This window comes from Dendrobates tinctorius, unplaced genomic scaffold (assembly GCF_039654945.1).
Source record: "Dendrobates tinctorius isolate UK_male_01 unplaced genomic scaffold, ASM3965494v1 ptg000070l, whole genome shotgun sequence".
Lineage (NCBI taxonomy): Eukaryota > Metazoa > Chordata > Amphibia > Anura > Dendrobatidae > Dendrobates > Dendrobates tinctorius.
The window spans coordinates 24,844,337-24,868,453 of record NW_027361738.1 but is presented as its reverse complement, the minus strand read 5'-3'; the positions used below and the strand labels follow the sequence as shown (position 1 = coordinate 24,868,453).

At 38.8% G+C, this 24,117-nt stretch overlaps 1 protein-coding gene across 1 annotated transcript in view; it reads right to left on the bottom strand.

Annotated features, from left to right (window-relative positions):
* The window catches only part of DNAH11 (dynein axonemal heavy chain 11), a 395,178-nt gene that overhangs the window by 163,886 nt on the left and 207,175 nt on the right, over positions 1-24,117 (bottom strand). Inside the window, exons 38-44 of the mRNA XM_073581471.1 lie at positions 16,601-16,693; positions 15,345-15,539; positions 5,559-5,636; positions 4,465-4,613; positions 2,234-2,372; positions 1,809-1,957; positions 1,236-1,389 (exon numbers count right to left, since the gene is read on the bottom strand). Coding sequence (XP_073437572.1) covers positions 1,236-1,389; positions 1,809-1,957; positions 2,234-2,372; positions 4,465-4,613; positions 5,559-5,636; positions 15,345-15,539; positions 16,601-16,693 — 957 coding nt within the window. The remainder of the gene's footprint in view (positions 1-1,235; positions 1,390-1,808; positions 1,958-2,233; positions 2,373-4,464; positions 4,614-5,558; positions 5,637-15,344; positions 15,540-16,600; positions 16,694-24,117) is intronic.

The following is a 24,117-nucleotide window of genomic DNA, read 5'->3' as shown; positions in this document are numbered from 1 at the left end:
AAAAATGGTACAAAATAAATTCCTATAAAGATGATGATTTAAAAAAATGACAGCACATGGATGAAAAAATTAGATACCTTAGGGTATGTGCACACGTTAAGTATTTACTGCAGACTTCTTTGCACCAAAAACATGTCTCTTGGCAGGAAAAACGCAGCATAAAATGCGGGTTTGTGATGTGTTTTTCTTACATATCTTTTCCCTCATGCATTTAAATGGATGAAAAAAGCTCCAAAAAAACTCTGAAAGAATTGATTTGAAACTACCGTATTTTTCGGACTATAAGACGCACTTTTTTCCCAAAAATTTTTAGGGGAAAATGGGGGTGCATCTTATAGTTGGAATATACTTACAAGTAGTGTGGCGGCAGCAGGGGTCGGGCGATTCTGGTCCGATGCTGCAGGGTGATGATCACATTCCCTTCTTCCCAGGCTGGTGCGGCAGGTTTGGCGGTGCTCTGTAGTGTGGGGGGCATTTTGTGAAAGCCCGGAGGCCCGCCGCACATTCATTGCTGCGATGCGGTGGCATCTGGGAAAATGGTCGCCGGGGAGGCGCATACTCAGATTGAGATTTCGTTAACGAGATCTCGGGAGACGAGCTCTCTGCACCGAGATCTCAATCTGAGCATGCGCCACTACAGGCGACCATTTTCCCAGAGGCCACCACATCACAGCAATAGTTGTGCGGGGGGCCTCTGGGCTTTCACAAAGTGCGGTCAGAGCCCCCCGCACCACAGATCACCGCCGAACCTGCCGCACCAGCCTTGGATGGGATTTTCCGGAGTCCACCGCAATACAGCAAAGGATATGCGGGGGGCCCCGGGCTTTCAGAAAATGTCAGCGGAGCCCCTGCACCACTAGCACCGCCCAACCTGCTGCACCAGTCTGGCATGGGAGTCATATCACCGGACACCCCCTGTGACCATGCTCCACCAGCGCTGCCGATCCCCCCCTCCCCAGTAAGCTGAATTCGGACTGTAAGATGGACCCCCATTTGACACATTAATTTTTTTTCCCCTATTTTCTTTCTGAAAATTTGGGGTTCATCTAATGGTCTAGTGCGTCTTATAGTCCGAAAAATATGGTAAGTGTGCATTAGACTTCAGGAATCTCATTCACTTTACTATTAGGAAATGCTTCAGTTTTTGTGTCAAATCTCCACGAGAAAAAAAAACGCGACAAAATGCAATAAATACTTAACGTGTGCACATTCCTTTATAGAGAAAACTTTCTTACCTGAACCATGCTGTTCTCTGAAATAGGGGTTATGGTTTTAATAGGCCCAGCTCTGAACTGCTCCAGGCATGGAGGCACATACTTGTCAAAGAGGATGGTGAGATTAGCTTTTTCGGTTTGGCTATTTCTGGTATCTATCCAGCTGGTCACGTATCTAACAGGAGTCAGATAAAAGACGGTGGTTACAACCTCAGATAACCTGTCAGAATAACTACACAGCCCTAAAGAACAGGCTTTTCTAATAGCTGTCCGTGAAGTTGATGGAAAGAATAATTTTGCTCCTGCTAACCCTTCTATTTTCCACTTAGTAACTAATGTACTTTAATTAAGTCACTTTTGGAAAAAGAACAATTAAAAATGTAATAGTTTTCATATAAAAAGGTCAGTTATGACCCAGTGAAAAAAAAAACAGCACTCGCAGACAATCATTTTAACAACACTATAGTAATGTTTTTAATCTGAACCATATGAGGCCTAAAACATAATGCAGGAAATTAATTTCTCGTGTCACTTTGTGGCTTTTTTTAAATATCATTTTACTTAGAAGGATGACTACCTTAATATGTTACTTACGGATTCCATCCCAGATCCTGGGGATTGACATAGAGAATTCCTGCTCTGGAAACAGTGGCTGGCGTTGCGGTCTTTAAATGATGAATTTCAAAAACTAAACGCATTGCAGGAGTCAGAGGGATCCTCTCATTGCTTGCGAGTGTCAGGACCTTCATAAAGAAAAAAAAAAAAATTACATATAAGTTATGTGACCTCTTACACTGACTTACTCTCTAGCTTGTCATCTCTTTCTGCTTCATTTGCATAAAATTGCACTGAAACATACATTAATAGAACACAATGAAGGATGCAGTAAATTATATATGTATATGTTTATTAATGTCTAAAAACTGGAGGCAAACAGAGTTCAAAAAAGCTTTCTCCAATACGGACTGCATCAGTGATATTTACCGTATATATTTTCAAACTTTTTTTTTTAATTTCACCTTATTGTCATCCATTACGGTGTTCAGTGATTCAATCCACATGGGATCAATGTCTCCATCAAGCACGATCCATTTTGGACCCTCGTGAGTTATGTTTGCCTGTTCTCTCATAAGATTCGAGAAGAGACCTAAAAAATAAAATGTAAATGTCAAAGTGGCAGATTGAACTGTAGAAGAGTGTACATAGTGCCCCTAAAATGTATTAACTCCCAAAAGTAATAGTGGTTTCAGTTCAAAAGAAAATCCACCATGAACGTGCTTACGGTAAAGTCTGTGTAATATAAATGTATTATGGGCTGAGCATTTAAATTGAACCGGTCATGTAAAAAATGCTATTAACCTGCAGATATATGGTTAACCTGCAGGTTATTAGCGTTCTGAAGATGCTCGATGCCCGAACTGAGAGCTTGGCTACTGGGAGGAAATTAACTTTTTCCTCCCAGCAGCCTTGGGCTTTCAGTCATAGGGGTGTGGCTTCAGTCACCACTCAGTGCTCTAATGCTGAGCTGGCTATCAGTCACTGCCAGGACGCGGTTACAGCCGCTTCTCACGATGCACTGAATGGTGACTAAAGCTGCGCCGGTCGCACCTCTATGACTGAAAGCTCTAGGCTGCTGGCAGGAATACATTTCATTTCCTCCCAGCAGCGGGGCTCTCAGTTCATGTGCTGGGCAGCTTCGGAACGCTAATAACCTTCATATTAATCCCATATCTGCAGATTAATAGCATTTTTTTACATGCCAGGTTCTCTTTAAATAGGTTGGACCACCATAACAATTTGTAACCTATTAATACCACTACATTTGGCCATCTCTGTTTCACCAATCGGCAATGAGTAATGGTGATGCGCATATATGTGTAAGGAACTTCCCTGGCGGAGGTTTACTTCGAAAGCCATAAACACCAAACAGATGGGTCCCTGGGTGTGTACACTAAAGTTCTTTACCATAAACGCCACTCTCAAGGTGAACTCTGCCGTGTCACAGTGGAGCTCGCGATCCTTCACATTCATGGATAATAAGCCAGACAGTTTTAGAAAAACAAACTCTTCTTTACTAAGTGTTGAACCTATATATAGAAAGTAGCAGGTACATTTTTTTCTATCTTGCAAGACAGCGGCACATATGAGCAGTTATATACAGCGGCACATAGCTTGTGGTGAATGTTGCTGGCGAACAGCAGACTACGCTGGAGATCTCAGTCTTCCTGGTACAGGGCCAGCGAGTTATGCTGCGACCACTGCACCCTAACTGCACTCTGTGTGAAGAGAGTAAGGGAGCTCTAGTCACCACTGTACGGAAGTTCCCTAGCCTGTCTGACCCCATATTTCTTCACTGCAGATCTCCAGGTCTGGCTAACACTTCCCCTGCACTCAGAAACTCTTCTATTAGATTTCCCAACTTGCATTGCTGAGAAGTGATCCTACAGTCTCTGTTGCTTGTCAGTTGTAAGGCTTGCTACTTCTTTGCAATACTGTCTTCAGCACACGCAGATACAGCTCTGGGAGTCCTATATCTTCTCTAGTTCACTGCCAACTGACTGCAAACCAGAAACTAACAAACAGGTCCCTATCACTTCTCCCCAACTATGGGACAGCGTTATAGGTAACACTGTCGTCTCTGACTAACAGGAACTGCAGCCTCCAGGAGGATAAAAACATTTAATTCAGTACATTTTTCACACATTAAACAACAGGGGTCTTCAGTGGGGTGTTACACCACCTTCTCAACAGTTACTTATGGACAAATCCCTAAAAATTAGCAACTTATTTATTCTTGTTGATCTTACAGACACAATATTCTGACAGCGCAATAATCATGCTGTACATGTACAGTATAGCATCTGGCAGAGAGGACTTCAGATGTTGAGAAGCGTTGGTGCAAATCAATTCGCAGGGTCGAGTCCATCAGTCATGTTAGTAACCTATGGTTACTAGATAGGAGCTCTGAGAACCGCATCTTACCTGACTGCATCAGCAGCTCTTCTATTGATTAGCCGGCGGCATCATTGTTGCAGGGTAACATTGTGCTAGACTGGCTAATGAAATAAAGAACCGTAGATGCTGGGAGGTAGAGGACATTTCACGAGCTCCTACCCAGCGACCACAGCTTAACGAACTGGTTGCTGTCCAAGGTCCTGCAAATCGATTTGCATCAAATCTAATATTGACTCACCACAACACTAAACAAACAGATTGATAATCATAAAAATATTTATTATAAAATGATCTATTAAAAAGGTAACCACCATCTTTCCATTCTCGTGTGCTGGGATGGATAAAGCCAAAGAGTTCATCCGTGGTGACCGCTTTTGGGTTTAAATCATTCCAGACTGGTTTTTGTTTGCGGTTAATATACGTCCGGTTTAGTGTCTTTAATACCTGAAAACATAAAAAAATACAATTTAGGTAGAAAAGTTCATATTAATGCTATATTTTCCTACGCATTTCATTATTTCCGAATAGTTTCCGGATATAAATCATCAGTAATTACGAAGACATTCGGAGAAAAATGGAAGCAATTAAGTTATACAGACTATAGTGTAATTAGTTGTGATGAAAGAGAATAAGTGCAGAAGTATTGTATGTGTGCAAGAAAAGAAATTCTACAAATAACTGTCACAAAGCCAGATCTCGAATGAAGTCACAAATTGCAGGTTAGGTTTTCTTTTTTTTAAGGTCAATTTATTTGAAATTAAAATAGCTTAAGGTATAAATTGTAATTGTTCGCTTAAGCAGAAAACTGAAGCAATTTTAATAAAATTGATTTTTTAAGCCATCCAAATATCAATTGGTTAACTACTCAGGTCCTTAAATCTAAAAAGAAAATAAAAACTGTAAAAGCTTCCTACCCAATATATAAAATAATGTGGACATAAATTATCTTTCCAATTGGACAAGTTATATAAGAGTACAAAATATATCAAACATCTTTTTAATAAAAAAAAAGTTTTTGGCCCCTATGATTCGCCAAATGAGTGAACTTTTTGGGGAAAAATTCAAAGACAAATTATGACTTTATTAGGTCTAGCCTTTCATAAGCCAGTCTTGAACAAAAAAAGCGATGTGCCTGTAACAAATTGTCAAAAATTCTCAATTTTTTTTTTGCGCCAATACACCTAATACCAGAATTTCCCCACTTTTAGGCTTCCTTGGGCTCCTTGCACATTAGAATAACAAAGTACATGGAAAATTAAGGGAGCCACCTGCTTTTTTATTTTTAGAAAAATGACAGGCATTGTACAAATTGGCAAAGATTCTCTTGATGCATAGAGGGAAAGATAAATTCACCATCCTTTTGTCAACACAATTGTTTTATTCTCCTACCTTGCTCTTTCCTGTTCCTGCATTTCCGACCACAAAGACAGAGTGTCGCACAGCTAGTAACTCCTCCAGCTGAACCACCTAAATGAAGACATATTCTATGTAAAGCTATTACTGCATATACTGTATTAAGTATGACACATTTCTACACTTTACATTATATTGTACATCAGAATTGCACCAACCCAACTATTCCTTCTAAAAGGAACCTTCCTCTTCCAGTTTTACACTAATAAAGTTTAATTATTATTTAAATAAAACTTTCTAATATGCTTTGGGGTTGATTAATCAAAGCTGCTATGCCACAAAAGGGCGAAGTAAAGCAAAAATGTTGCAATTTTTGCCATTTTCATGCTATTTTGGAGCAATTCAACCTAAATGGGTTAAGCTAGATTAACGAATTTTACGAGCGTTTTTTTTTGCCAGAAATGTTACTGCAATTCTGATGCTTTGCACAGGGGTACACACTACTCAAATTCATTAATTGGCATGAACCTCTTCCCACAAATGAGCTTTTGGTATTTTTTTTAGGCTGTGTGTTTTTACTGCATCAAAAACGCAGCATCTTATAGTTCCAGGAAAATGGATTTTTTTTATGCAGCAAAAATATACAGCATCAAAAATGCACCAAAAGCTCATTTGTAGTAAGAGGTTTGTGCCAATTAATTAATTTGAGTAGCATGCACCCCTGTGTAGTCTGGCGCTGAACTTCGAACACGAACTTTTTCCTAGAAGTCCGTTTTACCATTTGGTTTAGGTGCCAAATAAAGTTTGTTGAAAGGCTGCAGCAATCAATCAACCAATCAACAAGCTTTTAGGCTCTGGGCATTTCCGCAGCCATCACAGTCATGTCAAGTGTTGGCGCCCGCCACTGTGCTCTGACTAGTGTTGGGACAGTGTAAAACAAATAAATTTAAAGCAAAGATGTGGGGTCCTCCCTATTTTTAACAACCAGCCAAGAGAAAACAGACAGGTATGAGCTGGTCTTATTATGTTGGGAAGGGGAAAATATCCATGGACCTTTCCAGCCCATTAACCCCTTCACAACCCAAGCCTGGCCTGTTTTCACCTTATAAAAATAGATATCTTAAAGGGGTTGTTTCATCTTCCCTAACCCCTTTACCACCCAAGCCTGTTTTCACCTTCATAAACAGGCCAAATTTTTTTAATTTTGACCAGTGTTACTTTATGTGGTAATAACTTAGGAATGTTTCAACAGATCCCACTGATTCAAAGACTGCTTTGCTTTCTCAACTTCATGGTAGTGATATAGTTTGTTTGATATGACGAGTTTATTTGTGAAAAGAAAAATTGTAAAGTTTTGAAAACTTTACAATTTGCAAACTTTTAATTTTCATGCCTTGAAACAAGAGAGTTATGTCACATAAATAGTTAATAAACAAAATTTTCCACATGTCTACTTTACATCAGCACAATTTTTTAAACACTTTTTTTATAGGAAGTTAGAAAGGTTAAAAGTTGATCAGCGATTTCTCATTTTTTCAGCAAAATTTGCAAAACCATTTCTATTAATGACCTGACCACATCACATTTGAAGTGACTTTATAACAAAAAATACCTAAAAATGACACCATTCTAAAAATTACACCCCTCAAGGTGCTCAAAACCACATTCAAGAAGTTTTTTAACCCTTCAGGTGCTTCACAGGAATTAATATAATGTGGAAGGAAAAAAATGATCATTTAACTTTTTTTTCACTAAAATTTTATTTTAGACCCAATTTTTGTTTTCACAATGGTAACAAGAGCAAATGGAATACAAAATTTATTTTGCAATTTCTCCTGATTACACCAGTACCCATATGTTTAAGGGAAAGTACTGTTTGTGCGCACGACAGTGCTCAGAAAGGAAGAAGCACAGTTTGACTTTCTGAGCGCAAAATTGGCTGGAATCGAGAGAGGACGCCATGTCACATTTGGAAAGCCCCATATGCGACTAAACAGTGAAACCCACCCCCATGAGTGACCCCATTTTGGAAATTATTTTGGAAACTAGACCCCTCAATGAACTTATCCAGATGTGTTGTGAGCACATTGAAACCCCAGGTGCTTCATAGAAGTTTATAACGTAGAGCCGTGAAAATAAAAAAATCATACTTTTCCCACAAAAATGTTCTTTTAGCCCCAAATTTTTCATTTTTACAAAGATAGAAGAATTTATCTAGATGTGTGGTGAGCACCTTAAACACACAGGTGGTTCACAGAAATTTACATCGCTGATCTGGAAAATAAAAAAAAAAAATTCCCACAAAACTGTTGTTTTAGCACCATTTTTTTTATTTTTACTAGGATAGCAGGAAAAAATGGACCCCAAAATTTATTTTCAATTTCTCCTGAGTACAACGACATCCCATATGTGGTCGATAACTACTTTTGAGGCACAGTGCAAAGCACAAAAGGGGGGAAGTGTCCCTGAGGTGCCAGAACAGTAGATCTCCCCATAAGTGACCCCATGTTACAAACTACACCTCTCAATGAATTCATTGCAGTGATCATATTGACACCACAGGTATGTTACAGAATTTTATACCATTGGGCTGTGAAGAAAACATAATTGCATTTTTATAACCGAAATTTTGTTTTAGCCCCAGTTTTTATATTTTCACGTGAGAAAATGAATAAAAATGGCACCAAAATTTGTCCCACAATTTCTGCTGAATGCAAAAATACCCCACATGTGGCTGTACAGTACTGTTTAGCCATATTGCAAGACTCGGGAGGAACCGAGCGCTATTTGCCTCCTGGAATGCAGATTTTCCTAGAATAGTTTGCGGACTCCATATACAGAGCCCCTAAGTGCTAGAAGAGCAGCATCTTCCCTCAAGTGACCCCATTTTTTAAATAATAGCCCTTTCTATATATATCTTCAGGTATAGTGACAACTTTAACTTCATGGGTGTTTGCAACTTTCACTTAGCAGCATCCACTGCAGCTTGTTTCTGGAAAAATCCCATTGTAGCGCCAGGAATGTTGTAGTGCCAAGCTTGTCATACACAGTTGTGCTTCTGGAGACACGCATGCGTAAATTAGGCGGGCTCTCATTGCTACAGAAATGCCAAACATGTGGACACTAAATTTGGTTTAGGCACTGTAATAATGAGGCAGCAGAGTTACTCTTGACTCCATCTGGCCTCTGTTCAGCGTTGTCCATCTGGCCAGAAGTGCACAAAACTGTGATGGACTGCACTTTTACACATGGTTAAAGAGATGGACACTGCCGGATCATAGGCCAGACAGTGTCTGCAGTGCCTCAATCCATCTGCCTCATTATAGGGAATCTTCTGCCATGGGTTCCATCTGAATCACGTATTTCAGAGATTTACACGGAAACCCTGATATAAGCACTCGGCATAGAGAGCAGGATAATTGTGAGCTGAGCCTTAGTGCAATCTTTGTGAGGCAGAATGAACAAATCAACAGCAGGTGAAAATTGTTTTTATTTATTTTTTTACACTATTCCTCTACCGGTACTATTGGTTAGACAACTTTATTCTTCAGGTCGGTGCATTTACAGGGATACCAGATTTATATTTTTTACGTTTGGCTGTTGTCACACACTAAAAAATGCTTTTTATTGCAAAAATAACCATATTTTGAGAGCTCTAATTTTTCCATATTTCTGCCGACCGAGTCATGTGAGGGCTTATTTTTGCTGGACAAGTTTACATTTTTATTGGTACCATTTTCAGGAACAAAGTTTTTTGATTGTTTTTTATTCCAATTTTTGGGAGGAAGAATAAACAAAAAACAGCAATTCGGGAATTGCATTTTGTTTTTTTTATGCCGTTTTGCATGTGGCAAAATTGATAAGGCATCTTTATTCTTCAAGTCAGTATGATTACAGCGATACCACATTTTTATTTTTTTATGTTTTGGCGCTTTTACAAAATAAAACTATCTTATAGAAAAAAAATATGGTGTATTATTATTGCATAGCTTTATTCTGAGACCTATAACTTTATGGCAGCTTGTTTTAGTCGTTTTGGGTGATACTATATTTATTTACATTCGTCGTTCTCGCATTTTATTCCAGTTTCTGTACAGAGGCGTGATGAAAAAGCATAATTTTTTGCCCCTTTTCACTTATTTCTTTTATAGTGTTCACTGAAGGGGTTAACTAGTGTGACAGTTTTATGCAGTGTGTCGTTCCGGACGTGGCAATACTAGATATGTGTTGTTTTTTTTATTAATTTTTTTTTACATAAAAAATACAAATTTATGGGTACAATATTGCATGATCTAAGAGGCTTGCTGTAGCCTGGTCAGGACGACACCGGGTCACCATGGCAACAATCAATCCCTGCAATGACATTGCGAGGGTGCCGATTGGAGTGCAGAAGGAGCCCCTCCCTCACCCTCCCTTCTAAATGCTGAAATCGATGTCGACTGCAGCATTTTTCCCTGTGTATGTGCCTTTTCATTTTTAAATTCGGGGTTCGTAATGGGGTTATCTGATAGATGCCTCTCCTTTACTAACCCCTGAGCTTGATGCCAGCTGACATTACACAGTTGACTTCAACCCCCAAAAACTATTACCCCAATTGCCACCGCACCAGTGTAACCATGAAGAGATGAGGTTAAGTGCCAGAATTGGTGCATCTAATGGATGTGCCATTTCTGGGGTGGCTGAGGGCTGGTCTCATTAGCCTGGAAAGGGGCCAATATTCATGGACCTTCCCAGCCTATTAATATCAGACCTCAGCTGTCTGCTTTGACTTAGCTGATTATTAAAAATAGGGAGTCCCCACGTCATTTTTTTTAGGGTCCCCACATTTTTGATAACCAGAAAAAGACAAAGCAGACAGCTTGGGGCTGATATTAATAGGCTTGGAATGTCCATGGACATTGGCCCTTTCCCAGCATAATAAGACAACCTCACAGCTGTCTGCTTCCCCTTGGCTGGTTATTAAAAATAGGGGGGGACCCCACGTCATTATTTTTAATTTATTTATTAACAAGTACAGTAAACTACATATGCAAGGCACTGCTCCACTCCTCCACTTTGACCTCCGCCTCCTGGTTCAAGATTATTATTTTTTTATATTTTTTATTCTATGTTATTCAAAGTAATTTCACTATCCACATTTGTTTGCAGGGCAAATGTCCTGCACTTACCACCATTTTGCTTCCTTTTGCAGCCCCCTAGCCCTTACTATGACCATTTTACAGCACTAAAGTTCAGGTCTCCATTGGCTTCTATGGATTTTGAGGTCAAGTGTTTTTACCCGAACTGAACTTTGGATTCAAGTTCTGCAGAATATGACCGTCCATGGGTCCACTCATCCCTACTTCGTGCCTCTGCATTTTCACCTAGAGTGGGGGACCTAACATAGACAGGGTTTGTCTTCATGACACATGCACTTTAAAGTGCAGAAAAAAATGGAGAAATGCTATTTGATTTTTTTTTTTAAATATACACTTCTGCAAATATCTTCATGCATTGTTCTTTGAAACTGTGTGGGATGTTAATATTATGGCTCGTTGCTATGATCTTTCTTTTCCTATGCAAACTCTTATTTTGTAAAATGTGCTTTCACATTGCATTCAGGCACCCATTCAGTGCCTTCGTCGGAGCTTACATCTGAACCCCCCGCAAATGGGATTCGGGCATATGCGCCAATGGGGCCATAGACTATAATGGTGCCGACTGAGCGAACGTGCCCTCTTCATGCATCATTAATATTTACTGTAGTCACAGAAGATTTGCTCCTTGTATTACAACAGTCGGTCCTAATGTTGGCATCTGCTCCTTGTATTAGAGAGGGTAATTTCTGATTTTGGATTGGCTCGCTATACCAAGGATTTTTGGTTATGAGATAATCGCAATAACCGCGGGTGGAATCGTGATCCACCAGCGGCTATTAATCCGTTAAATGCTGCTGTCAAACGCTGACAGCGACATTTAACAAGCGCTTCCGGCAATGGTGCCGGAAATACGCACACTGGTGACCCGGGTCACATGATCACGGGTCACCGGTGTGTCGGCATGACAATCGGAGGTCTCCTGGAGACCTCTATGGTGGTCAGTGCCAGATTGCTGTGAGCGCCACCCAGTGATCGGTGCTCATAGCAAGGGAGTAATTCTGCTACATACAGGTGATCTGACCATCGCCTCTATGTAGCACAGTTGATCGAGTTGTGGCAGCTTCTAGTCTCCCATGGAGACTATTGAAGCATGCCAAAAGTAAAAAAAAATGTTTTTAAAAATAAAAAAATTAAAAAAACATTAAAAAGTTCAAATCATCCCCCTTTTCGCCCCATTCAAAATAAAACAATAAAAATAAAATCAAACATACACACATTAGATATCGCCGCTTTAAAAATCGCCCAATCTATCAATAAAAAAGGATTAACCTGATCGCTGAACGGCGTAGTAACAAAAAAAGTCAAAATGTCAAAATTACATTTTTTTGGTGACCACGACATTGCATTAAAATGCAATAATTGACGATTACAAGATCATATCTGCACCAAAATAGTATCATTAAAAACGTCAGCTAGGCACGCAAAAAATAAGCCCTCACCCAACCCCAGATCACGAAAAATGGAGACGCTACGGGTATCGGAAAATGGCACAATTTTTTTTTTAAACAAAGTTTAGAATTTTTTTTCACCATTTAGATAAAAAAGAATCTAGACATGTTTGGTGTCTATGAACTAGTAATGACCTGGAGAATCATAATGACAGGTCAGTTTTAGCATTTAATGAACCAATTAAAAAATCCAAACAAAAAAACAAGTGTGGGATTGCACTTTTTTTTTCTTTGCAATTTCACTGCGCTTGGATTTTTTTTTCCCATTTTCTAGTACATGACATGGTAAAACCAATGATGTTGTTCAAAAGTACAACTCCTTCCACAAAAAACAAGCCCTCACACGGCCATATTGATGGAAAAATAAAAAAAAAAAGTTATGCCTCTGGGTATGAGGGGAGCGAAAAACGAAAATGCAAAACCGAAAAAAGCTCAGGGAGTTAAGGGGTTAAAACAAATTTACTGAAACTAAAAGGACAATTTCCCTGGTAAGTATGATCACATTAAACAGAATGCGTCATCGGAAAATAATCTATAGCTTAAATCAGGTTTTCATGTTACTATTTTTTTTTTTTAATTTGTTATTTTAATTTTTCCAGATCACTATGTAAACTTGCACTTTGGAGCATTGCTGAAGTAAGACAGGCAGGACTAGTTTCCTTACAAAATCGAAGCTCTTGAAGTGAACCTGACAGCTGATATATGTGCCCTATACAGGTATGTATCAGGCACTGGTTGTATGATCTGAGCTAGGTACTTTTGATTCTGTTGTGACATTTCAGAGAAAAATATACTTTAAAAGTTGTCAAGCCACACAGGAGACTAGTCAGACAGGTTGCATGTTCCTGCCTGCTTCCACAGTTGACATGTCTATGTCTACGGGGGGCATATAGGCAGACACCTGTCAAATTATGGCAGCAGGCATGGAGAAACCACTGAAGACTCGTCTCTCCAACTAGTCTCCAGCATTGTTCAGTCTCAGGAGGCTTACAAAGTATGTTCTCTGAAACGTCGCAGCATTTCAGACTCAAACTTTTATGGCTGAGAATCGATCATACAACCAGTGCTTGATACATGTGGCCCCGGGATCGGGCAGCAGGTATCAGCTATCGGGTTCACATTAAGTTTTCTCAGCTCAACAAGAGGCCACCAGAAAAGTTTTAAGGAGACAGTCCTTGTCCATTGCCAGATTAAACACAAAGTACAAAGCATGTCTGACGAAGATCTGAGAATACAGACTTTTCATTTTGTCTCCTCAGACCCTCATCAGACATACTGTAAATACAGCTAAAAGACATCAAAAGATAAAACGATAAAACTGACCCTTAAAGGTAACAAGAGTGCTATGACTATGGCTTTACATCTGGTAGCACCACACATTTGATTATTTGTGATGATATGCATCTCCAGTATGGCTGATGAAGCTCTTCGGATACTGCTGAAATGTCACATACATAATTTTGATTGCCTACATATTAAAGAATCTTCTTTTTAGATGCATACATTTGGAGTGAGAAGGTTTACTTCATTTATTGGACTATGGAGTGGTATCCCATCCAAGCACCCTCCCTTGTTGAGTACTGTGTGTCTTGTCCACTACAATGTAAGGATCCACCATTCACAATAGGTGAAGTTATAGCTCGTCTTCTCCCCCACTCTTCACAAGAACATTTGCTCAGATTAGAATTTGTTCTGATAATGCATCTATACAAACAGGGTCTGAGTCAGTCTTTTGCTATTCCTACAGGAAGCAGGAGTCTAATATTACACCTTGGAATAGAGTACACGTCACTCCGTCTTCGAGGTGCACGGAAAAGGATATCACTCCTCAAAACGTATAGTATAAGAAATTCCGGCACTCAAAAGAAGTATATGCAGATGAAATTTATTTGTACAACAGATTCTCCCAAAATTATATGACGTTTCCGTCTACAACTCAGACCTTCATCAGACTGGGAACAAAAGACAGAAAATCACAAAAAAATCAATTAAAAACATAAAAACCACTGTGTTTCAGAATCAATATTACAAGGGCTAATGGAAGATGATACTCATCATAAATGTATAAATATGACAAAAAATGAGAAACCCCAGTTAACACAAGGTTCACACTTCATATATGACAGAAGCATCTAAAATGTTGATAATATAACATAGTTACTTGTAACATGTTTAGCTGCATACAGGAAAAAAAAATAAAATAAATTTTGGAGAAATTACCGGACCAAAGGAAATATATGAGAATAACTAGTACCTAGAGGTATGGAGATATATGTGAGCATGGAAAGTCCATGGAAGGCAGCCACGATAATTAGCAATATTCTCTGTAGAAATAAATAAGAGTATTAATAAAAGAACATTCAAGGAAATAAGGAAAAAAATTAAAAAATAAAACAAGAAAAATGAAAAGAAATGAAAGAACAAAAATGAAATAGATGACAAAATGTAAAAAAAAATTTCATTTTATTTTTTACATTTTATTTTTTAATTTTTTTGCTTATTTCCTTGAATATTCTTTTATTAATACTCTTATAGATTTCTACAGAGAATATTGCTACTTATCGTGGCTGCCTTCCATGGACTTTCCATGCTTACATATATCTCCATACCTCTAGGTACTAATTATTCTCGTATACTTCCTTTGGTCCGGTAATTTCTCCAATTTATTTTTTTATTTTTTTTTCCTGTATGCAACTAAACATGTTACAAGTAACTATGTTATATTATCAACATTTTCGATGCTTCTGTCATATATGAAGTGTGAATCTTGTGTTAACTGGTGTTTTTCGTCATAAATTTATACATTTTTTTTATACGCTTTTCTGTCTTTTGTTCCCAGTCTGATGAAGGTCTGATTGTGGACCGAAACATCATATAATTTTGGGAGAATCTGTTGTACAAATAAATTTCTTCTGCATATACTTCTTTTGAGTGCTGAAATTTCTTATACTAATATTAGACCTAGTGACCAATGTGAAAATTGCACATTTCTTTAACTATTTTTTAAAAACAGATAGTGACATGAAATAATAATTTTAAAAAATGCCCAAACTTGGTAAAATCCTGTTTTAAACAATAGGTCATTTTTGATGACATATTCCCTCTAAAGGCTAATAAGGATTTTGAACCTTGAACAGTTTTAGAAAACACAATAAAAGTTAACCTTCATGTTTATGCCAGGTTGTCTGTACGTATTTTAATGAAAGCAATAAAAATAAATTGATTTTAGTTCTTACTTTGAGAATAAAGCTCTCCTCGGGCTGTAAGTGAAGCTCGAGCATAGACTGCTTAACCATCTGTTCAAAAGGAAGGTCCCGCTTCCTTGGTACATCCAGTGCAGGAAACAGGTCACTGATCAGGCCCATGAAAATTGGGACATCATCTGTTACTATCTTAGGTAAATTGAAGTCTCGTAAAGCTCGCATGAGTACCTGGAATCGGGAATTAGGGGACACACATTAATCTGAATAGAGGCCAAATACATTTCTACATGAAAAATTATTGTTATCAACCTTGAAATAAAAATACAATAGGTGCTCTAATATCTGATGATCTATAATAATTATACAAGAGAACGGGCTCCCCTCAAAACTCATTATGTTGCTGCTGCAGGAAAGAAACCTAAAGAAGACGAAGGGGACCACTCAACAAAGCTTTTATGTCACAAAAGCGTCATAAAAGATCTGAAAAGTTGCAATTTTTTTTGCAATGCTGAGTTGAGTAAAAAACTGCAACTACTGACATTTTTAGGCCACTTTAGATTAGCTGCGCTGAAGTGGATGGAGCCGAGGCGTGGTCACACCTGCCAGTCAGATTTAAAATTTTGGCTTGGTATCTATGAACTCGGAATGACCTGTAGAATCATAGTGGCAGGTCAGATTTAGAATTTATTTAACACGGAAAAAAAAAAAACTAAAAACAATTGTGAAATTGCACTTTTTTTTGCGATTTCACTGCACTTTTAATTTTTTTCCTGTTTTTCAGTATACTATATATGTTAAAACCATTGGAGTCAAAAGTACAACTCATCCTGCAAAAAACACAAGCCCTCACATGGCCATATTGAAGGAAAAATAAACAAGTTAAGGCTCTTGGAAAAAGGAGAGCAAAACAACGGAAACTCAAAAATGGAAAAACCCATGGTGATGAAGGGGTTAAAGTGGAGGGAAACAAAGAATCCTTAAAAGCCAAATGCTGCAAAAATATGATTGAATTCAATTGCAAAAAGTATTTTTAGTCCCAATACATGCATTTGCATTTAAGCAAAAAAATAAAAAAATTACTGTCCCAAAACTTTGGACAAACAGGTTAAATTGAAGCTGTATTTGTCCCAGTAGTGAAAAAAGTAGCTGCAGTTTCTAGATAAAACTTGAGACTGTAAAAGGCTTGAAAAGGTAAAATATACAGTATGTAATAATGGTAATTAAATGTCTACATGGGTATATTGAGGAAATATTAATCAGTTGCAAAAACGTTATTAACAGAAATGTACCTGATCCTCTGGCCGGTTACTATCACCTCGTTTTAGGGAGCCTGCTACAACAAGGACAGATTTCACAGCTCTCAGACCCCAGTCATAATGATCCTGTAAATAGATTAATGAAAAAGAAGAAAACTCATTAAGAATCAGCAGGAATCATCCCAAATTATTTCCAAATAATCAACACATTTATTAACAATATCTTTTAAAAGTCTGTCTTGATGGAAATGATTAACAACAAAAGAAATAGATGCACCACTAAATTCAGGTAGACTTCGCTGGACAAGTTGAATTGTAGAAGTTGAAAATATCCACCCCTTAAAAATCTAATGTGAAAAGCAACGGACAAGGTGCGATCATCCTTTACAAGGTTATCTGAATGGGAAACATATAATACTACGAGCCCTTTACAGTACCTGCCATAGAGAAAACGATCACTATCTCTCCCAGACAATTCTGCCGACGGTGGTTTGATGGCGCACAGCAGGGCTCAGAAAGGAAGGAGCGCCATTTCACTTTTTGAATGTAAAATTTGCTGGAATAATTAGCGGATGCCATGCCGCGTTTTTAGAGCCCCTGATGTGCCTAAGCAGTGGAAATCCCCCACAAGTGACCCCATTTTAGAAACTAAACCTCTCAGGGAATTTATCTAGATGTGTGATGAGCACCTTGATCCCCCGGGTGCTTCATAGAAGTTAACAACATTAAGCCGTGAAACTAAAGAAATCACATTTTTCCACAAAAATGTTTGCTTAGCCCCAAATTTTGTATTTTCACAAGGGTAACAGGAAAAAAATACACTATATTATTTGTTGTGCAATTTCTCCTGAGTACACTAATACACCATATGTGGGGGAATGCTACTTTTGAGGCAGAATGCAAAGAAGGGAAGAAGAGACCTATATAGGAGTTCAGATTTTAGCTTGAGGGTGCCATGTCACATTGGCAGAGCCCCTGAGGTGCCAGAACAACAGAAACTCCCCATAAGAGACCCTATTTTACAAATGACACCTCTCTTTGAATTCATCTAGGAGTGCAGTGATCATATTGACACCACAGGTTTGTCACAAAATTTTATACCATTGGGCCATGAAGAAAAAAATTACATTTTTACCACCAAAATTTTATTGCAGCCCCAGATTTTACACTTTCAGACTGGGAAATGGGTACAAATGGCACCAAAAATTGTCCCACAATTTCTGCTGAGAAATACCCCATATGAGGCTGTACAGTACTGCTTAACCATAAGGTGAGACTCGGAGGGACAGAGCGTTATTTGCCTCCTGGAGTGCAGATTTTCCTAGAATAACTAGCTTTTGGACTGCATATACAGAGCCCCTAAGTGCTAAAAGAGAGGAATCCCCCCTCAAGTGACCCCATTTTGAAAATTATACCCCTTTGGGAATTTATCTACAGATGTATTGACGATTTTGACTCCGTGGGTGTTTTCCAGAAACAAGCAGCAGTGGATGTTGCCGAGTGAAAATTGCAAACTGCAGTTGTAGTGCCCAGTACGTTGTAGTGACCAGTACATTGTGCCCAGCTCATGCACCTGTAAACTAGACTACAGAAATGCCAAACATGTGGATGCTAACTGCGGTTTAGGTACACTGTGGTACTCAGAAGGGAGGGTACATTTGGATTTGGGAGCGCAGAATTTGCTGAATTTGTAATACAAGTAGTCCACAGTGCCTCCATCTGCCTCATAAGTAATCTTCCGACGAGGGTTCTGTCTGAATCATGTATTTCAGAGGGTGACACAGAAACCCCAGTGTAAGCGATCAGCATAGAGCGTAGGATAAATGTAAGCCAAGCCTTACTGCGATTTTTGGGAGGCAGAATGAACAAATCAACAGCAGGTGAAGACTTGGCTTTATTTATTTTTTTCACCGTCCCTCGTGTGGCATAAGTGATTAAATGGCTTTATTTTTCGGGTTGGTGAGATTACATTGATAATCAGATTTATTTATTTTTTTCTGTTTGGCTGCTGTCACACACTAAAAAGTGTTGGTTTTTTTTTGCAAAAACTTTTTTGCATTGCCATATTTTGAGAGCTATAATTTTTCCATATTTCAGCCAACAGAGTCACGTGACGGCTTGTTTTTTGCAGGACGAATTGACATTTTTATTGGTACCATTTTCGGTCACATGACATTATTTGATTGTTTTCTATTCCGATTTTTAAGAGACAGAATGAAAAAAAAACAGCAATTCAGGAATTATTTTCTCTTTTTTTATGATGTTCTGCGTGTAGTAAAAATGATAAGACACCTTTATTCTTCAGGTCAGTATGATTATAGTAATAGCACATTTATATCTTTTTTTTATGTTCTGACACTTTTGCACAATAAAAACTTTTATAGTAAAAAAAATATTTTTGCATCGCTTTATTCTGAGAACTATAACTTATTTATTTTTCTGGTGATAGAGCTGTATGTCAGCTTGTTTTTTTGTGGGACAAGATGATGTTTTCAGAGATACCATACTTATTTAAATTAATCTTTTTTATCGCGTTTTATTCCAAGTTTTGTGGTATGATGATGAGCATAATTTTTTCCCAATTTTTTTTTTACGGTGTTCACTAAAGAGGTTAAATAATGGGACAGTTTTATAGGTCGGGTAGTAGCGAACGCGGCGAACTGTCACCGCAGCACTAACAAACTTGCTACATGATGCTCTGAGCATGATCTAGCAAGTTTGATAGCTTTGGTCAACCGGATGTCATCATGACGACATCGGGTCACCATGGCAATGATCGGCCCCTCACTATGACTTTGTGGGGGCGCTGATTATAGAGTAGAGGGAGGTCCCCCTCTCTGCATACCTGCTAATATCGATTGCAGCATTTAAGCTGGTTAAAGTGCCGGGAGCATTGCGGGTACTGCTCCTGGCACTGAGTGCCTGGTGTCAGCTGTCACAATCAGCTGACACCTGGCAGCAATGGCCCACTCACTGCCTCCTGTGCGCGGGAGATCGCGGTGACGTATATACACTGCATCGGTCAAGAAGCACTTTCCAACCATGACCTATATATACTGCAAATGTCTGAAATGGGTTAAATGGAATTTGTCAGCAGGTTTCTGCTATGTAATCTGAGGGCAGAGTGAGGTAGGGGCCAAGATACCGATTTCAGCGATGTGTCACTTATAAGACTGTGTGAGGTTGTTTCAATACAATAAGTGTTTTATCATCCGGAGATTATCACTGCCAGACAAGCTCCGACGTGCCAAGTGATCCAACCATGTCCCCACCACCGATTAGCAGCTTTCTGTTACTATAGAATGTACACAGAAAGCTGCTAATCAGGGGTATGGGTGAGGTTAGCTTTCTTAACTCTGCTAGATGCTACTTCTAAAAACTTACTAGTTTACTAGGTGCAGCAGTTGATACAAAGTGATACATCGCTGGAATCAGGGTCTCTTTCCCTACATTATGCTGCTCTCAGATGAGGCAGAAAAAACCTGGTGACAGATTCCCTTGAAGTTATTGCCCACTTTAGGTCAACGTATTTCACAGCATGGCAATCCTATGTGCATATGACAGATCCTATAACCTGCAGTAACCACCGATCGACCAAACCGCTGCACGACCAGCTCTACCCTCGCCTACTGTATTATCACCCATCCCTTGAAGATTGTGAGCCCTCGCGGGCAGGGTCCTCTCTCCTCCTGTACCAGTTATGACTTGTATTGTTTAAGATTATTGTACTTGTTTTTATGTATACCCCCCTCACATGTAAAGCGCCATGGAATAAATGGCGCTATAACAATAAATAATAATAATAATAATAATAATAATCCACAAAGAGCAATGACTTATGTAGAATAGTAAAGTGCTACTACAAAATTGCACATAATTTGTAGGGGGCTAGACATAATATGCATCTCATGGAAAACTTCTGTAAGAAAAAATGACTGCAATACAACAAAGTGTGGAATGATATATAGATTAACAAGAGAAGGCCATGTTCAGATCAACTTTTTAGTCTCTATTATAATTTAAAATCATGTCACAGTGCTGGTTCCATCTCACCCAGCAGTGCCCAATGGATCTGTCTTACTTAAAATGGGTTATGTAGAGTCCGCTGGAGTGCCTGACGCTTTAACAGGCAGCCATATTTTTCCCAATAAAGATAAAGGCATATGTGACAGAGTTGTAGATGCAAACAAAGCCTCTACACATGGACAAAACTGTTGGTACCCTTCTGGTAAAATAAGAAAAACCCATGAAGGTCACTGAAATAGCTTGAAACTGACAATAGCAATTTTCAATTTAAATTTACTGAATATCAACTAATGAAAATCAGACATTGGTTTGATTAACCCCTTAGGATTTGAATTTTGGTTTACCCCATAAGGACCACCAATACGCCTTTTAACGATGGCAGTTAAGGGTACTTATTCCTCAGCGCCACTGAGACATAAGGGTATAGCGCTGAGGTCTCAGCTATCGGAGACCCTGGAAAACATGATCAGCGCCAGTTTTTATGGTCCCCTGTCATGTGATTGCCGTTACTCATTCATGGTTTTGTAAATTTTGTTGGAAAAATGAGAAGTCGCTGATCAATTTTTAACCCTTCTAACTTCCTAAGATAAAAAAATTATAATGTAAGGTAGACATGTGGGAAATGTTACTTATTAACTATGTGTGTGACATAACTCTCCTATTTAAGGGCACAAAAATTAAAAGTTTGAAAATTGCAACATTTTATGAATTCTCTTCAAATTTCTGTTTTTTGTTTTCACAAATAAATGCAAGTCATATCAAACAAATGTTACCACTATCATGAAGTACAATATGTCACGAAAAAATTCTCAGAATCCCTGGGAAGCATTGAAGTGTTCCTGACTTGTTACCACATAAAGTGACATTGGTTAGAATTGTAAAATTTGGCTTGGTCATTAAAGTCAAAATTGGCACTATCACTAAGGGGTTAAACAAAAAATGTCAATCTTTATTTTGTAAAAGTACAGTGGGGAAAAAAAGTATTTAGTCAGTCAGCAATAGTGCAAGTTCCACCACTTAAAAAGATGAGAGGCGTCTGTAATTTACATCATAGGTAGACCTCAACTATGGGAGACAAACTGAGAAAAAAAAATCCAGAAAATCACATTGTCTGTTTTGTTTTCATTTTATTTGCATATTATGGTGGAAAATAAGTATTTGGTCAGAAACAAGCAATCAAGATTTCTGGCTCTCACAGACCTGTAACTTCTTCTTTAAGAGTCTCCTCTTTCCTCCACTCATTACCTGTAGTAATGGCACCTGTTTAAACTTGTTATCAGTATAAAAAGACACCTGTGCACACCCTCAAACAGTCTGACTCCAAACTCCACTATGGTGAAGACCAAAGAGCTGTCAAAGGACACCAGAAACAAAATTGTAGCCCTGCACCAGGCTGGGAAGACTGAATCTGCAATAGCCAACCAGCTTGGAGTGAAGAAATCAACTGTGGGAGCAATAATTAGAAAATGGAAGACATACAAGACCACTGATAATCTCCCTCGATCTGGTGCTCCACGCAAAATCCCACCCCGTGGGGTCAGAATGATCACAAGAACGGTGAGCAAAAATCACAGAACCACGCGGGGGGACCTAGTGAATGAACTGCAGAGAGCTGGGACCAATGTAACAAGGCCTACCATAAGTAACACACTACGCCACCATGGACTCAGATCCTGCAGTGCCAGACGTGTCCCACTGCTTAAGCCTGTACATGTCCGGGCCCGTCTGAAGTTTGCTAGAGAGCATTTGGATGATCCAGAGGAGTTTTGGGAGAATGTCCTATGGTCTGATGAAACCAAACTGGAACTGTTTGGTAGAAACACAACTTGTCGTGTTTGGAGGAAAAAGAATACTGAGTTGCATCCATCAAACACCATACCTACTGTAAAGCATGGTGGTGGAAACATCATGCTTTGGGGCTGTTTCTCTGCAAAGGGGCCAGGACGACTGATCCGGGTACATGAAAAAATGAATGGGGCCATGTATCGTGAGATTTTGAGTGCAAACCTCCTTCCATCAGCAAGGGCATTGAAGATGAAACGTGGCTGGGTCTTTCAACATGACAATGATCCAAAGCACACCGCCAGGGCAACGAAGGAGTGGCTTCGTAAGAAGCATTTCAAGGTCCTGGAGTGGCCTAGCCAGTCTCCAGATCTCAACCCTATAGAAAACCTTTGGAGGGAGTTGAAAGTCCGTGTTGCCAAGCGAAAAGCCAAAAACATCACTGCTCTAGAGGAGATCTGCTTGGAGGAATGGGCCAACATACCAACAACAGTGTGTGGCAACCTTGTGAAGACTTACAGAAAACGTTTGACCTCTGTCATTGCCAACAAAGGATATATCACAAAGTATTGAGATGAAATTTTGTTTCTGACCAAATACTTATTTTCCACCATAATATGCAAATAAAATGAAAACAAAACAGACAATGTGATTTTCTGGATTTTTTTTTCTCAGTTTGTCTCCCATAGTTGAGGTCTACCTATGATGTAAATTACAGACGCCTCTCATCTTTTTAAGTGGTGGAACTTGCACTATTGCTGACTGACTAAATACTTTTTTTCCCCACTGTAAATGGATTGGAAGTGTTTCTGAGCTCTCTGGAATTATGACACGAGTTATAGTAGATAAAATTGCAGGTTTGTCGACGCATTTCAGAGTCCACAGACTCCTTCCTCAGGACAACCATACAATAAAAAGAGACTATTTTGCATGGTTGTCCTGAGGAAGGAGTCTGTGGACACTGAAACGCATCAACAATAAACCTGCAATTTTGTCATACTGTAATTCCAGAGAGCGCAGAAACACTTCCAACCTGGTTACTTTTATTGATATTCTATGGAAGCTGCTGAATCTGGTCTTTCGGCTCTTTATGTGTTGTGTCTCAAATTACCCTAAAAGGCGAGCGGTTTTACCTTTCAGTCACTAAACATTTAACCTGGGTAAGACCCTATTGCTCTCTTGCATTTCTTTACAATATTTAATTTTTGAAATTCCAGTCATTTTCTTTCAACAGTGGTTTCCTCTTCCTGACATGATGAGATCTGACATTGATGAATCCTGACCTTGGAAGTCACTTCTAACATCTTTGGAAGTTGTTCTAGACTCTTTGGTTACCATTTTTATTATCTGTCTCTTCAATCTGTCATCAATTTTCCTCTTGCAGCCATGTCCAGAGAGGTTGGCTATAGACCTTAAACTTCTGAATAATATTTGTTACTGTAGTAATCAAGCTATTTGGGGTTGGTTTTATAAGCCTTTACATTTAACATATGTGTCTATAATTTTCTTTCTAATCTCTTGAGACAACGCTCTTCTTAGCTTTCTATGGTCCATGTTAGGTGTGGCACACACTATGATACCAAACAGCACAATAACTACTTTTCACTCTTTAAATAGGCAGATTGATTCCAAATTTGTAGACACCTTTGATGCTACAGGACACACCTTAGTTCAACATGTCTTATATGGTCAAATCATTTTCAATCTTTCCTAGTGTTACCAGAATTTTTGTCCGGGTCGTT